Here is a 17270-nt window from a genome sequence, read left to right on the forward strand (position 1 = left end):
CTTTTAGGTGAAGCTGTTATAAAAACCACAAGCTGATAACTCACAGGAATGTTTTAGTCAAAATTTAATGAGTTTTTTAAATAACTTTTCAAATGTGGCTTATATTGAAACCAAATTTGACATCTAATTGTAAATTGTAAACATCTGTTAGTATATCGTGTTTGAAATAAATCTATTGAAGGTAAATGTTTTTCTACCAAGTAGTTTGCATACTTTTTAATAAGGAAAGAAAAATGAAATTGAATCAAAATTGCTATATCTCACGTTTTATTGAATGAATTGTTTTGAAATTGGATGTACAGTAAAGCACATCCACTGAATGTATGTGTAGTGTATATTACCACAGTCCAAACTGTAGAAGGTGGTAAATACCTAAACTGTCATTCCTGTTAATAACACACACTGTTTCCTGCGGGTTGTTTTGGCTACATGATGTTGATTCCCCCTCTTGAGTTTAAAGAATTAGGTTTAATTATTATTTTATCACATTTTAAGCTCATTACCTTTGCTGACTTCACATAATTATAACACCATCCATTTATTTTATAGACATTAGAAGCATGTTGTTTGATTTCAGAACATCCATGTCCAAGTGAAAGCAGAACAGCCTGATCATGTGTTAGAAGGTGATGTTATTTCAAAGTTCAGTGACAGCAATGATAATGATCTGGATAGTTCAAGTTATAATTACACAAATGTGAAAATGAAAACTGAATTTCAAGAAGAAATTGCATCTGTGTTAGATAGTACATCTGGTAAGTACAAACATCAAAATGTCTAAGTGCATTAATAATGGCCCAAAAAATATATTAACTCTCAATAATTCTTGAACTTTATTAAACCAAATGAGACGAAATTAAGTTGAAGTCTACTTGTACAAATTTTATGTTGTTTTTTTCAGTTACCAATTAGTTTTTTGTTGTTTTTTTTGTGACAAGTTTTGAAGTGATCAAATGGCAACAAAACATTTAATATGAATAGGGAGGAAAGTAATTGCTATCTAAAATGAAACAGAAAGAAACTATAATCACTAGTCTTGGCCTCATGGTTCATCATGTATAAATATCCTGACTAATGGCTGGAACCATTAAATTCAACATAAACAGAGAGTATATTTCTGTAATTTATTTGAACTATGTCAAAGATAGAAATCAAATAACTTTTTGTGAATCAGTTTCAACACATACAAAGAGTATATTTTTATCATTTATTTATATAAATGTGACATATGGAATACTGCTATCCTTGTAGAATATAGGATTTGCATTTTGTGAAAGATAGTAATCACAGAGCTTTTAATCAGAGGGATTATATCTCTACTTGATAAAAAGAGAAGTAGTATGTTTATACAATTTTAGTATTGTCTAAACGTGAGCATTTATATTAATTTTTAACTTGCACATAGAACATTGAACATAATATTAATTCATATATTTAAGCAAACAGATCATTAGAAGATTTGATAATAATGAACCACTTCATATCGGAAAAATTTTAAAAGTTAAGATTTAAAGATACTAGTTAAAAGTCCATTGATTTTATCACTGTGTTTTATCATATTTCTATAGGTGAACTTTATCTACTAAAAACCTCGTCTTGAAAATGGATTGTTACCAACAGTTTGTTTCTAATTCTTTTCTGATTCAGGTATAAAGGTTTCTATTCAGTGTGAATGTATGCAAAGTGTGTCATAATCAGTTTTTAGCTTTAATATTTTCACATTGTTATTTATCGTATGAGAACATTAAATATATATCTAGAAGTTCATCAAAGATCTATTATCATCAACCATCATTTATATTTATTTCAGATCTGAAGACCTGCTGTGAAAGTCAGTGTCCTAGTTATCATGTTATAAAACAAGATTTCTTTACAGAAGTTGTGAACTCCTCAAAATCAAATAGTGTTATATGTGGAGAAACAAATTTAAATGGAAATGACCTAAATAAATTGAATATACCTCAGTGTAATAGTAAAACGTACAGTTATGTAACCAGTAGAAAGGAATTTAGAACATTGGAAAATCTAACACAAAAAGAGAGGATAGAATCTGGAGAGAAACCTTATTATTGTGCACTTTTAGGAAAACATTTTAAGAGCAATAGTCCTTCTGAACAACATCACAGAAATCACAGTGAGAGGAAAATTTACAGTTGTGGAATTTGTAGAAAACATTTTGAATCAAGATATACCTTAAAATCACATCAAACAATACACACTGGGGAGAAACCATACACTTGTATAGTTTGTGGAAAACAGTTTAAAAGAAAAGGTGAATTAAAACAACATCAAGCAATACATACTGGAGAAAAACCATACAGTTGTACAGTTTGTGGAAAACATTTTAGGCGAAACAATGATTTAAAAGAACATCAAAGAATACATACTGGAGAGAAACCATACAGTTGTTCAGTCTGTGGAAAACAGTTTAGAAGAAACAGTGGTTTAAGAACACATCATAAATCACATACTGTTGAGAAACCATACAGTTGTACAGTTTGTGAAAAACAATTTGGAACAAGGAGATATTTAAAAATGCATCATCAAAGAATGCATGTTGGTGAGAAACCTTACAGTTGTACAGTTTGCAACAAACAATTTGGAATAAGGAGTTATCTAAAAATACATCAAAGAATGCACACAGAGGAGAAACCATACAGTTGTTTAGTGTGTGGAAAACACTTTAGTACAAATAGTAACTTAAAATTACATCAAGTAATACATATGAAAGAAAAACCTTACAGTTGTGTAGTTTGTGAAAAACAGTTTAGAACAAAGGGTCAATTAAAACAACATCAAAAAATACATACTGGGGAGAAACCACATGTTTGCACAGTTTGTGGAAAACAGTTTATAAGAAACGGTAACTTAAGAACACATCATAGGTCACATACTGGGGAGAAACCATACAGTTGTAGAGTTTGTGAAAAACAGTTTCGAACAAGCAGTTGTTTAAAAATGCATCAAGGATTGCACACAGGAGACAAACCATACAGTTGTACAGTTTGTGAAAACAATTTGGAACAAGGAGATATTTAAAAATGCATCATCAAAGAATGCATGTTGGTGAGAAACCAAGAGTATCTTAACGTTACATCAGAAAATACATATGGACGAAAAACCTCACAGTTGTATAGTTTGTGAAAACGGTTTAGAGTAAACTCTGAACTAAAATTCATTTACGAACACACACTGGTGAGAAACCTTACCATTGTACAGTGTGTGGTAAACATTTTGTAGGAAGTACCATCTTAAAAAATCATCAAAGAATACATACTGGGGAGAAACCTTATAGTTGTGCAGTCTGTGAAAACATTTTATATCAAAGGTTGTATTGAGAAATCATCTAAGAACACACACTGGGGAGAAAGCTTATAGTTGTACAGTTTGTAAAAAACAATATGGATCAAACTCTGCCTTGAGAAATCATATAAAAAAAACACACTGGGGAGAAACTGTGCTGTTGTGCAATTTGTGAAAAGATTTTATGAGGAACTTCAAAGAACCCACCCTCAGGAGAAACCTTGCAGTTGTGCATAATATGAAGTTTAACGGGAATAAAATTGTTTTTCTATGTTCATGTTAATGTAGTCTATCTAGCTGCTGATTGTCTCATGTTTATATTGATTTGGAATATATGATGCTGTAAATGTTGTGACAAAATAATTTACTTTTTTTACATAAAATGAATGTTTTAAAAAAACAATGAATAATAAACATTTATGAGGATATAAGATGAAGGAATTGAGTTTGCAAATTTATGAGAAATGTCAATGTTTCAATGACATTTATTTTTAATTAATGAACATTTGCTATATTTTTATCAAAATCTTTTATATCATTCCATAATTTGACACAAATATTACGCTTTAAACCATTATTCGATAAAAGTTGTGCCTATTTATAGTATGAAATAAAAGATTTGATAAAAAAAATAATTTATGAGCAAAGTAAATAATTAAAACACAAGTCTATCAAAGAATGTAATGCTTACTGGAAAATAGATGCATTTGCATTTTACTCAAGACATTTAATTTCTAAAGTTTCACATATAACCTGTTTTATTTGGTGTAAAATAATTTCCTTTTCTAAATTTTTAGTGAAATGTATATTTTATATGTATTAACGTTAAAATGCTACTTTGTGGTGGTGTTATTAATGGTGGAATTCTGAGAAAAGACAAACTCGTGAAACTTTTCATGTTATGGTGTAAATTATTATTTAGTGTAGATATTATTAGTTTATTTTTTAATGAATATTTTATTATTGTTTAGTCTGTTGTTTTTTATTGTAAGTGATATAAAAGCGCACGACGATTGCAGGTTGTGTTTGTAACGGTTCGATCCAAAGAATATAACGAGCAGACGATTTAATAATAAACATAAATAGTATGAGGTGACAGAGAAACAGGAGACAGAAATAAACAGCAAAAGAGTATGAAGTTACGACCACGGAAAAGATAGGTGTGAACTTCGGTATAAATGATAAGCCTAACATTTAATATGTCAGAGTAAGACTAACAGTAGAAAAGGGAAAAACGAAGAATAATTTATTCCGTCAAAGCGTGGTTGTAATGTAATTGAATCATCTTCGTGTGCTTTGACAAAAGGAACATACGGTATTTTGAAGAAATTGGAGAATATGATTTTTAGAAGAGCAGTATACGGGTGCGGTAAGTGTGCCATGATTTCAAGTGAATTTTTCACAAGTAGCTCATGCAACAGAAATGGGTAAAGTAGTGTGGCTTGACAATTGAAATTCGAAAGTAAAAAAAATAAAATAAAATGCAAAGTGCACTTTTGACAAGAAGAGAGAACTGTATGGTTTTATAATATCAGTATAGAGAAATGAATATGTACATATCTTAAAGTAGTTTTGAATGCATATAATATTTTTAAAACACGTGGAATGCAATTTAACATTAAATCTATCGGCAAGTCACAAATACCTACTGTAGAAGAATCCTAAATGAAACAACAACATTGTGTACGTATGTTTATACCATAAGGAAGTATGAGTAAAAGACTTTGGATCACAATTGGATTACTGTGGTACAATTGTATATTTCAGTACGATAAATCACAATCACCGGCCAGAATACACCACAACAGTACCATAATTATCAAATCAATTAGTGATTAAAATTAGAAGGGATATTACTAACTCCGGAACAATAGCACTGCACAACAATTTTTTAAAAAAAGTTTTGCTTCTTGTAAAGTTTTTGCTGTATGTGACAGGTACCTTGTGGGTATGCACAAATATAGTTTTGGTTTTGCTTCGTCACGTCGGAACTCTGAGAAAGAAACAGTTAACTGTTTACCGTCAATAACGTATTTAATTGCGTTTATGTTTCAAATACGCTGTTAAGCTCAACATAATTAAGTGTTTTACTCGTGATTTTCATTTGTATTCAATGTCCGGTGCATCACGTTGCAGTGTCCAACGGTAGTCAGCAAGCATTGACGGATTCCAGTTGCCCTGATATCGTTTTTCCATTGTAGCAATGTCCTGGGGAAGCCAAGATTTCGATGAAGCAGTACGTGATGGGCAAATTTGGATGTGATTTTCGTGATCAGCAGCCAAAAATCTATTAGGAACAGCCAACAGTGTTCAAGAAGCAAAAACTTTATTGTGCAGTGTAATTATACACTTTATCTAGTCACGCAGTATCACAGTTGTGTGTCTGTGGACTTACAACATTGAAAATAGTTTCAATACTTGTGAGTCGAGTCACACGTAATCTATCACGAAGAAGTCGTTCATTTTATAGAAAATATTGTTCTGTTGAATATAAGTTTTAGGCCTTTGTTTAAAAGTAAATATCAAAGAGCTACATCTAGAATTTTGAAGTCAATACGCGAATATAAGCAAAATATTCTTCATGTCGTAATTAAGAAAAAGCAAATGACTATAATTTTTGCGAGGGAGAGTAAAACAATGTACAATAAAATATTTGAAGTGAAAAAATTGTAATTTTGAAAATATAAAGTCATGAATTTCTGATTTATGAACAAATAATTAAACTCTACCATTTTGAATTTATTTTCAAGACATCGTAATAAGCTAGTTTTAAGCAATAGGAAAGTTGAAGTGAGAAGTTCAAATATCTGAATTTCATGGACTGTTGGTGAAGTTAGTAGATTCGGAATATGCGAATCGCGGATTCAAATACTCGTCCTATCAAATGTGGTCGTCCTCCACTGGTACAGCAGTAACTCTTCGGATTTACAAAGAAAATCAGGGGTTCGATTTCCATTGGTAGACTCAGCAGCTAGCCCGATGTGGCTTTGCTATAAGAAAAACACACACATCAAATATCGTCACTCATTTCAGCTACGGGACATTGTAATGTAAAGATAAATCTCACTCCTTGTTGGTAAACGTGTTGCCTAATTGTTGGTGATGGTGATTAGCTGCCTTCTCTTTACTCTTTCACTTCTCACTAACGAATAGATATCTGTGGCGTATCTTTGCACTAAATCCAAGATAAACGGTAATAATTGCATAACGAGTTATTTGATATAGTGCTGATTTGTATTTCTCTAAATGAATGGAGGTGGTGTAATAATTTTAAATACCATAACTTCTGGAAATGTGCCTTTACGGTGGCATATTCTTATTCACAAATAACATGATAGAACATTTGGAAATACCACATATATTATTTCATTGAGGTGTAGATGTACTAAGAAATAAGCGTCAGAAATGAAGATTCGTAAAGACCACGAATAAAGTTATGATTATACTCAGAATAAACACCAACATCAACAAGATAACTTTTATAAATAAGCTGATAAGTTATACTATGTACGTGTAGTGTAAAGAAAAAGTTACACTGTACTAATTTGTAGGTAAGACCATAATTTGAACGAGACAAACATTACATGGTAATCACTAATGTATGATACACCATTTTTTCACATATTTATGGATACAACGCCAATTCATTTTTCAACTGTTTTACCTATTAATAAAAAAATGGTATCATCTGAAATTGTCTAAACAGAAAACTTTCTGATTTCTGTCACAGCTAGTTGTTAGGTTTCCAGCGCCTATATTTGTTGCAGTGTGTGACTTCTTAAACAAAACAAGGGGTTTTAATTTCGCGTAAAGCCAGAGGAAGGCTATCTGCGCTAGCCGTCCCTAATTTAGCAGTGTAAGACGAGCCAACTCTTAGGCTACTCATTTACCAAATAATAGTAGAATTGAGCCGTCATGCTTGCAAGGATGAACATGTTTGGTGTAACGCGGATTCGAACCCGCGATCCTCAAATTAGGAGTTGAGTGCCTTAACCACCTGGCCACGCCAACAATTAACCCTTCTTCAGTTCTTTCAAAATAATGCGTTCAAGTACAAGTTAATGCACAAATATTCGTTGCAATACTGATTACACTTGTGTCTAGAGCTTTAAATAGGTCTCTTTTTCATCGAAGTATACACTATCTGTTCATTTAATTATGCATTCTAAGAGTTATTTATTACTTCACAAGTAAATCTGTCATTTGAACAAGAGAGTTAACATAATTGATTGTTAGTCCTGGATACGGACAATGTCTCACCAGGTTTTGGAAAAGAAGGACAATGTCTCACCCAACTATTTTCATGTAGTCTACCTATTTATTCATGTTTTACAACTTTTTTGCAAACATCTTGAAAGTTCGTTTGTTTCAAAGTGAAAATCTAATTAAGTAGGTGATTTGGTAATGTAGCTTGTATTTCTCAAGATGAGAAATTACATATTGTTGCAAAAAAAATACGCACTTTGTTGCATAAAATTGGCGTATCATTAGAAAGAAATGGTTCTTTTTCGATAAAACAATTTCCAAACACATTTTTCTATGGAATACAAGTTGCTAAAAAATTCCCAAAATATGACTGGAAAATACAATAGACATACTTATACGAAAACACTTTTGTCTGAACAAGACAAAAATACAACGATTCAATTAATGTAAAGAAAAACTCAGAATAATTGTCCACAATTGAAATATCGTTTAATAACATCTTGAATATTTATAAAAGTTAGGGAGAGTTTGTTTTTTAATTACCACATTCAAGTTTTATAGTTACAATTTTCTACAAATTATGCATATTACACTTTATAAAAATAACGGCAATTGTTTGCAAAACACTGTATTTATGAGTAGGAATGCTTTGTTTGTTTCTTTGAATTTCGCACAAACCTACTCGAGGGCAGCCTGTGCTAGCCGTCCCTAATTTAGCAGTGTAAGACTAGAGGGAAGGCAACTAGTGATCACCGCCAACTCTTGGGCTACTCTTTACTAACGAATAGTGGGATTGACCGTCACATTATAACGCCCCACGGCTGAAAGGGCGAGCATGTTTGGCGCGACCGGGATGCGAACCTGCGACCCTCAGATTACGAGTCGCATGCCTTAACACGCTTGGCCATGCCAGGCCAAGAAGGAATGCAACATCAAAAATTATTTTGTTTTAAAGCGAGAGTCTGAACATGGAGGTGAGAATTTGTCCTGGATTCGACAAGGCGGCTCATTGAATGGCTCTGTGTATGTGTGTGTGTTTCTTATAGCAAAGCCATATCAGGTTATTACTGAGCCCGCTGAGAGGAATCGAACCCTTATTTTAGCGTTAGAAATCCGTAGACTTGCCGCTGTACTAGAGGGGGCGAATGGCTCGAGTTTGTTTATTGAAGTAGAACGTTTTAGCTCATAGCTCCTTCATTTTCCGACCGATTACAAATCTAATTACATATTTGAACTCTGTATCCCAAACTCTTTCACATAGTTTATTTGTTCACACCCGATGTATCATGTGTTAATTTAGTCTAAACTTTTCCAAAATAATTTGAATTTAGGGTAGGCAAGTGGAGATCCTGATCGGTAATAAAATTTAATTTGGACAAGCGCTCTGTACGCTTGATATTTTCGGCCCACGGAAAAATAGCTAACAAAAGGTCTCATAGATTAATTTACACTAAAAACACCCAAGATAATTTAAAGCGCTGTGAATATTGAGATTTCTCTTTGTACGTTGATTTAATGGTAAATTTGATGTGTCTTAAATGTTTCAAATACATTACTTTAAGTTTAGTTGTCAAGTAGCACCCACATGCTACATATTTAAAAGAGCTATTTGTGGTGCAATATAAGTAAAACATATAACTAAACCCGTATATAACTTTGAAAGTCAACTTCCAGAAGTTATAAAACAATCGAAAACATGAAAAATGACACAGCAAATGTAAAGAAAATGTTTAAAATTGCAAAAGTTTCTACGTAGAAAAATCGGAAAAGAAAATTAGTACTGCACGTAAAGAATATTAAAACGAAAATAATTAAATACTAGTTAGCATATTATAGAAAAACAACACGGTATGAAGTAACTATTACAGAGGCAACACCAAATTATATGTAATTTGAGGGTCGCGGGTTCGAATCCTAGTCGCACCAAACATGCTTGCCCTTTCAGCCATGGGAGCGTTATAATGTTATGGTCAATCCCACTATTTTTTTGGTAAAAGAACAGCCCAAGAGTTGGCGGTGGATGGTAAAGATTAGCTTGTTTCCCTTTAGTCTTACACCGCTAAATTAAGGATGGCTAGCGCAGATAGCCCTTGTGTAGCTTTGCGCGAAATTAAAACAAAATTATATTAAATCATAGAAGCAATATGAATGGGAAAATTAAAACGTCCCATGAACAAAACATCAAGAGCGCCACTATATTCATTTTTAGTTAATTATCTCAAAGGCCAGTACTATACATAAGAGTAATTTGATTGTATTCACAATTGCAGCACAACTGTATCATAAACGTTGTGGGTGAATATCATGTCTCACAATTGACTTAAGATAGAAGTTGCATAGAAATAAATCTATTCATTTTCATTGACAAACAGCCATTTCAGAACTGTGTAGCCAGAGTTGGTAAGCGTACAATTTTGACGACAGTCTTTCTTACGTCATACGCATGTGTATTACTGCTAAAGAGATGTGAAATAATTCGATGAAATGCGGTAGTGGTGATACAGTGGTAAAACAAAATGTAATTTTATTACTGTTATTATCAGATAACTTACATCGGAAAAAATATGATTTATACGAAATATTTAAACATACTGACAGAGAACGAGTAAGCATACAATGAATCATGAAATAAAAATTGAAACAAATTATAATATAGTGATATAAATTACTGTTAAATAACAGCTACGTATATGAAATTGGAAAGTCGTTACTTGTTATTAGTCTTTGGTGAAAATGAAATATGATAGACGTGTAATTTGAAATTGTGATTTAGCATTTAATGTGTAAAGAGAGATGTGTTGATAAACTATCGTAATAGAGTTTCCATATTTTGTCAAAGCTATATTCGCCTACTATCGTCGTAGTATCGGCATTTAAACCATGTCAAAGTGAAGGTTTAATGGTTATCATGTTGATATTGGTTGTTGTTGACTATAACTTATAAAAATTAAAACTAGAAAATGTTGAAGTCCAACATTAATAGTTGTCATAATAAGTTTTGCGTTAACCTTAAAGTTAATGAATAGTAAATGGCCATACAGGCTTCAAAGTGTCGAAACATCTAAGGGTTTTTGATACTTGTGAGCAGAGAACAAACAACCCATCGTCAACAAACTGTTCATGTAATAAAAAATTTTGTCCTTTTGAAAATACAAAGTTAATGTACATGAAATTCTCAAAATGATTTTTATGAATTCTAACCAAATGATGAACATTTTAACTTTATAGAAGATATTTGAACAAATCAGTGGTCATTCTGAAATATTGGTATTCATTTATTCCACTAAATATCAAATTTCATAACCTTTAAAATTAGTATTTGGTAAGATTTGCAAATAGTATGAAACAATATACAACTTTGTTATGATCTGCAGTTGATAAGTTGCTTTATGATGTATTTTTACAGTTTTTTATGTATTCATTTTAAAATTACTGAAATTTAGATAAATTATTAAGGTATAGTCCAAACAAGTACAGATTTCTGAAAGATTGTGTTTACAAGTTAGTAATCAAGAATATGTGTGTCAAACAACTCTCATTCATTTGAAACAAAGAGGTCAAATACATGTTAAATATAAAAAAAGTTGTGATTGAATATAATGTTTATATTCATCATTAAAACATTTAACAACTTTCATATTGTTTACTTTCATGTTGTCTCTAAGTTGTTTAAGGTTGTTTCCATAGATGAAGTGAGTAGATTTTTGTTAGCAGGGTATAATGGCTTTTGTTAAAATGTATGAAGTGGTTTTTAAATTTATTATGAACAATCAGGTTTTCAAAAATGTCTGGTTTTCTTTCTGATATATTTTAATATTTTAAGAAGCTTCTGATGTTGGGTTTGTATTTGTGTAATCATCTTGTAATAGAAATTCAGTCATGAATTAAGGAATGATAGAAATGATCAACAGTTCAAGCACTAATTGGTTTCAAGATGTTTCAGTAGTTCTAGTATTGTCATGTCTGAGTGTAGTTTTGAATATATGTATATATTTACTCAATAGATTAAATACTTGAATTAAGTATCAGAAATAACAGTATTTTTAAAATTCACAAAAGTTTGCATTTGTTGTACGTACTAAAACTATTGTTTATATTATTCTCAATGTTTCTTCTGGTGTACCTGGTTCTTGAATATCCTTCGATAATGCCAGGTAAACCTGGTGAAATATTCTGAATAAAAGAAAAGTTTTTACTATGTATATCTAATAACAATTTGTATGAAGATTAAAAGCTACCTTCCAGTCATTACATACCAGTTTGAAGTATTTGAAATTTTGGCATAAAGATGTAGAACTCATGAAACTTAATTTTATATAAAATTTATCAAAATTATATAAAATTAGAGATGTGTAATTATTCAAAAATGTTTAATATGTTTAAGGATGAAACATCTAAATCTCAATTTGTTTTTCTGTAGTGAAGCCTCAATATAATAATGGAAGTATCAAATATGAAGGTTGAACTGTTTTCTGAAGAGGAACAGGATGCTTTGTTGCATGTGAAGTTGGAGAAAAATGAACTTGAAACTTTCCCAACAACAGTTTGTAAGGAAATATGTTTAGAGTTTATATGTGTTCTTAACAGCAAAAAATTGTGTAAAATTTATCTGTTTTAATCTAACGGCATTCCAAAATGTTTAATCATTTGTTAAAGGTGATATTATTTCATGTTCCAGAGGTGTATACCAATCAAATTCTTTCATTCTCATGGTTATTTTAGTCTTTGATTAGATAAATTTGAATATATTGACACTTTCTTAATATTATTCTGTGTCACCTGTGAGTGAGGTTAACCTAAGGACTTTCAAAGTGTGAAGTAAATACTAGTGGGATAAAGGATTATCTGATTTCGCATTGTTAGTAGTGATTCCGTGTGTGATTTCTTCAGTGTTAGATTCTTTTATCTATAATTTTTATGTACAAGTTGTCTGTAGACAGAATTATACTGCTTTACTTTTTTTGTTCATTCATTGTGATATAACTTTAAATTGTAAATGTTCTTGGTGCAGTGTACTAGTAGTATCATACTTTTTCCAAGTTTTCCAGTTATCCACTTTATACAGAAGTCATTAGCTATATTGGAAGTTTCTCCTTTAATTGATATTGTATTCCTTGTCTGACGAAGGAAATTCAGAAATGCATTATTGTCACTCATTGATCTACATATTTTGATCAAACAGTTGATTTAAAAGGGATCTGTTACATGCATCATTGTTATGTAAAGCAACAATCAGTAAGAAATAAGAAACACTGGATGTAGATTTAAACACAAATACAGTAACTTAGTTAATGCATGTATTTTAATTAATTCCCTGTATGGTTTGTTGTGATGGTCCTTTAAGCAAACTTCAGAAGATCTACTTCATTTTATCTTGTTTCCTTTTCTGGCACTTGGTTACTAAATTCCAAGTTTTCTACACATACACTCCACTATAAGCTTTTTGTTGTCAAGGGATCAGTTAGGTAGTAACCCTTTTTTTCACCATTATGTAAAATTGAACATGTTACAACTTTCTAAAGAATTACATTCAAAATGTAATTAAATTACATTATTGTTGTTTATGTATAAGCATTGGATCAAATCATAACTAATAAATGAAATTTTTGACACAATACCTGACTTCTCTCATATAATAGCTTTTCTTGTTCAGTGCTTCTTCCAATATACACAGATTATTTTCACCACTATCCTTCACATTCCAACGCACCCTACCATGTTCACATACAGTGCAATTGAACTGCATCATGCAAATAAACATGCAATAACTGTTCACCAGTAAAAGTGAGATACACCCTCCAGGTGCAGTTGGTTCCCCCACACTTTTGAGCTCAAGTTTCACTTTGGCATTTAGTATTCTAGCATGAAAATGTGTTCAGTTTTAATTGTTTTTATTTAATATTTTCCATAATTAACTAAATAAATAACTCAGTTCTTTCCTGTTGTTATTTTTTCAAATTTTATTGATTTTTTTTTTGTGAGTTTTCGTTCAGCCACATGAAATTTCCACACTGTTACTTAATTATTATCACTTCTGTTGGTTCTACGAACTTGGGTTCTTCTGTTTTGAAGAAGAGGTTTACTACTTGAAACAAAATCTGCATAATCTATCTTATCGTATTAGGTTCTGTGTTCAGACAGCTTTATTTATGTATGAAGTAAGCCAGTACCTCTACAGTTATTCTATGCTTTATTCCACCCTCTTTGCTGGTACTCCATAACAGAGTGAATAATTTTGGAGGTGGATAGATAGTGGTTTATTTTTCAATAGGCTTAGCAGGTTGAGATGTTAAAAATGTCAAATCAACCCTTCTGTGGTTTTTCTCATAGTTCTAATTGGGAAGGGATACTGTATAATTTTTACACTCTTTTACTTTCTTATTAAATGTTTCCATTCAAATTACCTTACATTCTGAAAACTATCTTGTTCTTTTTGCTTCTTCATGTGAGTCTGTTGACTTGGGTGCTTGGTTGCTTATCAGTTTTGGATGGTGCACATTTCAACTCCAAAAGTGCATGTAGTCTATACTAAATAATTATTCCTTCCCAGTGAGATCTTTTTTCTACCTTTTCTTCAGAAAATACTTTTGTCTCTGACCTGGACTATCTGCTTAGCCATGATTTTGGGACTTTAACTAACTATGTTCATGGAACTTCAGGAATATTTTAGTAACCTGCTCTTAACTGTATGTTGATAGTTTTCCATGGAGCAGAATATAATGTAGGGAACTACATAAGAGGCTAGGTCAGTTAATTATATTGTATAGATTTCTATTATAATTTATCAATGCATAAGCTATATTGTGTCTTGTTATAGAGAAGTCTGTATTGTTTGTATTTCTAGCTACAGGAAAAGCTAATTATTTAGAAGAAAGATCTATACATACCAGTTTGAAGTTTGATATGATAAAAGAGGAGAAAGAAGATAACTATGATGGAAGAATAGAAACAACCAAGGTAAGTTGTAGATCTGAACATTTACAGTTCTGTTATTGAAGAGAATATATGTTGTAATGTGTCTTTTGGACATTCTCTTGAGACTAATTCTTCATTACATGATTGTAGTTACAAGCTTAGGAACTTCACTACTGGTTTGTTACACTGTTATAAATAAATTGCTTACAGATCTTTTTGTAACAGTGATATTGTCAGGTCACAAATGTTTAATTTTTAATGTTTCCATGGAACGTTCTGTTACCTTTATATTAATTACTTAAGCAAATCTCATTGTGTGTGTAGAAAATAATATAAAATACTAGATTCTTCTTCTGAGTATAAATTTCTATTATTCTGTGTTGAATCAGCCCTGGTACTTGTAGTGATTTAGCATGTTGTATTAAATTAGATCCGGAACACCACCACATCAATTCAGTCCTTACATCGTGATGATCAGTCTGACTTCACCATATAGTAATACGACAGAGCTTCTACTATAATAGAGTGATGATTTACCAGCACCTTTTAAAAACAGTTCAGTTCCACAAAACTCTGCAGGCACTACATCTAGTGTCTTGATCACTATGTCTTGGAATGAAATAGTTTGGTTACTCATTTCTTTCTTCTGCTGCATAAGGTAGCAGACTGTTGTCTGGGGAAGATATTACATATTTTGCTTATCACACCTATGATTCAACTTGTTGCAGGTCTGTTTGAATGGTCTGCTTATGGTTGGTTGATGAGTTTTTTTTCTTTTGTCTCTCTTGTGATAAGCTTGGTCAGTTCCAGTGACTTTTTGACCTCACAATAACCATCATAGTTTCCATTCTATGACTTTCAATTTTAGTGTACCCTCATAATATATGCTAGTCTTTTAGTAAATATTACAAGACTTTTGTACACAAAGTTGATATTTTTAATTGAGTACTTTTATGAAATTTTTTTGTCAATACATATCTATACATGGAATCAGAGTGTTTACTGCTCTTAGTGGCTTGTGATTTTCATATGAAATTTGAAAATACTTTTTTTCAAATAAATATCACCTTTTTTAAAATCAAAATACTGTATTCCATTTGTTACTTTCTTTACCTTAACTTTATAAGGACTTGATCCATGTAAGTGACCATGTTACCACCATGAAAAAATATAAAATAAATTCAGACTACCTTTCTCATACCAGATTGGCTGCATATTGTAACAGGAAATTTGTATATCCTGAATAGTTTATAGTTTGTAATTGTCAAACAACAATGAAACTCTTGTTTTTTACTGGAATACTGGAAAAACATTTTTATTACGGGATGTGCAACTCTTAATTTTACAAAATGTTTTTCCTGTGTGCATGTAGATTTGCAATAGAGGTCATGATTTTCCCATTTTGCCTCTGTTTCCAGTCATAGAGAACTTTATTTTTTCCATTCAAGTGTACAGAAAAAAATTGGACAGTTGAATTTGGTGTGTGTAGTGAAGCAAATGAAAGTGAAGAGGTCACATGCAGATTTGATGTTCAGAATAGTTGGCATGCTTTTGTATTTGGACAAAAAAAAGAAAAAACAATTCAACATAGATTACTATAAAAGGCTGCAAATCACTCATAGCTGCTATGCACTGTCATCCCTATCATTTGCAGGCACCTCAAGTGAGCACTGACATCATAGGTAATCAGCTAGTCTATCTAATTATTTTTTTTTATTGACCTCTAAACCTTACGAAATGAATAATTTCATCTTGCAAGTTATCAAACACATGGAGAGTGTTCATCACAAGTTACCATTGTGAATGGCTCAATTTTAGCTACTCTCGAAATACTAAGCAGAGAATATACATGAAAAAGAAGAATCATCATATTTGTTTGTGTCTTGTTTTTCTCTCTCAATGGAATTTAAGATTACTTTTTTTTTACACTAATGATACAGATATACTAAATTTTTATTTAATCAAATATTGCACTTAAGGGTACATAGTAATAACACACACAATGCAAACATTGTTCTGTGACTATTATAATCAATCTTTCTGGCTTTCAAACTGTGTGATAAGAACTCTTAACAATAGTTAAGATAGTTTATTGATGTGATTCTGTTTAAACAATTCTTAGAACTGAAGATGAATGTGTACAGTCCCATGTCAAATAAGCAATGATTATATCATGTAAATCTGTAGTCATATCAGTTATAATATTGACTATACTATGAATATGTAGAACCATGTTTCAAATAAACTATAACATGTACCAAATTTGAATCAATAGAATTCTGCATCAAATGAGCTGTAGTTTTGTTTGTGATGTGATTGTGTAGAATTTTGTGTTGTACCTTTTGTAAGTTATAAAATGCATTTGCATCAAATTGGTTTTAAATCAGCCATAATGATTGAAAGTTATGTGAAATCATCCATAATATTGACAGTGTGAAATTGTACCCAAAGTTGTTTTTTAATTTTTTGTGATTTTATCAGACAGTTTGCCTCCAGTTTTTGGACACTTAGAAAAACTAATCAGATTATAATTACTGCATTGAACTTTCTTGGCAACAATACCAACATGAAGGACGTGTCACCAGGTTTCAGTGTCTTACATTAAACATTTTAATTATATTACAGTTTTTATGTTATACTAATTAGTGTAGCCTAAAATATTAGCTAATAATATATATTGTATTAGTACTTACATTAAAGTTCTTTATGTTGTAAGACAATATTTTTATAATATTCTGAATTTCCTCCAGTGTGACATATTTTTTCTTTGTATCTCCTCTTCCTTATTTTATCTTCCACTCCTTCAATAACTATGAAATTAAATGCAAAGTGTTCACTGTAAATTT

At 31.2% G+C, this 17270-nt stretch overlaps 1 protein-coding gene across 1 annotated transcript in view; it reads left to right on the forward strand.

The window, feature by feature from the left end:
• LOC143235796 (uncharacterized) overlaps positions 1–17270 on the forward strand; it is a gene marked incomplete at its 3' end in the record, with an annotated part of 35409 nt that overhangs the window by 14317 nt on the left and 3822 nt on the right. The window contains exons 4-7 of the mRNA XM_076473995.1: positions 578–755; positions 1811–3035; positions 11935–12056; positions 14354–14466. Of these exons, the coding sequence (XP_076330110.1) occupies positions 704–755; positions 1811–3035; positions 11935–12056; positions 14354–14466 (1512 nt within the window). The remainder of the gene's footprint in view (positions 1–577; positions 756–1810; positions 3036–11934; positions 12057–14353; positions 14467–17270) is intronic.

This window comes from Tachypleus tridentatus, chromosome 12 (genome assembly GCF_004210375.1).
Source record: "Tachypleus tridentatus isolate NWPU-2018 chromosome 12, ASM421037v1, whole genome shotgun sequence".
Taxonomy (NCBI): Eukaryota; Metazoa; Arthropoda; class Merostomata; order Xiphosura; family Limulidae; genus Tachypleus; species Tachypleus tridentatus.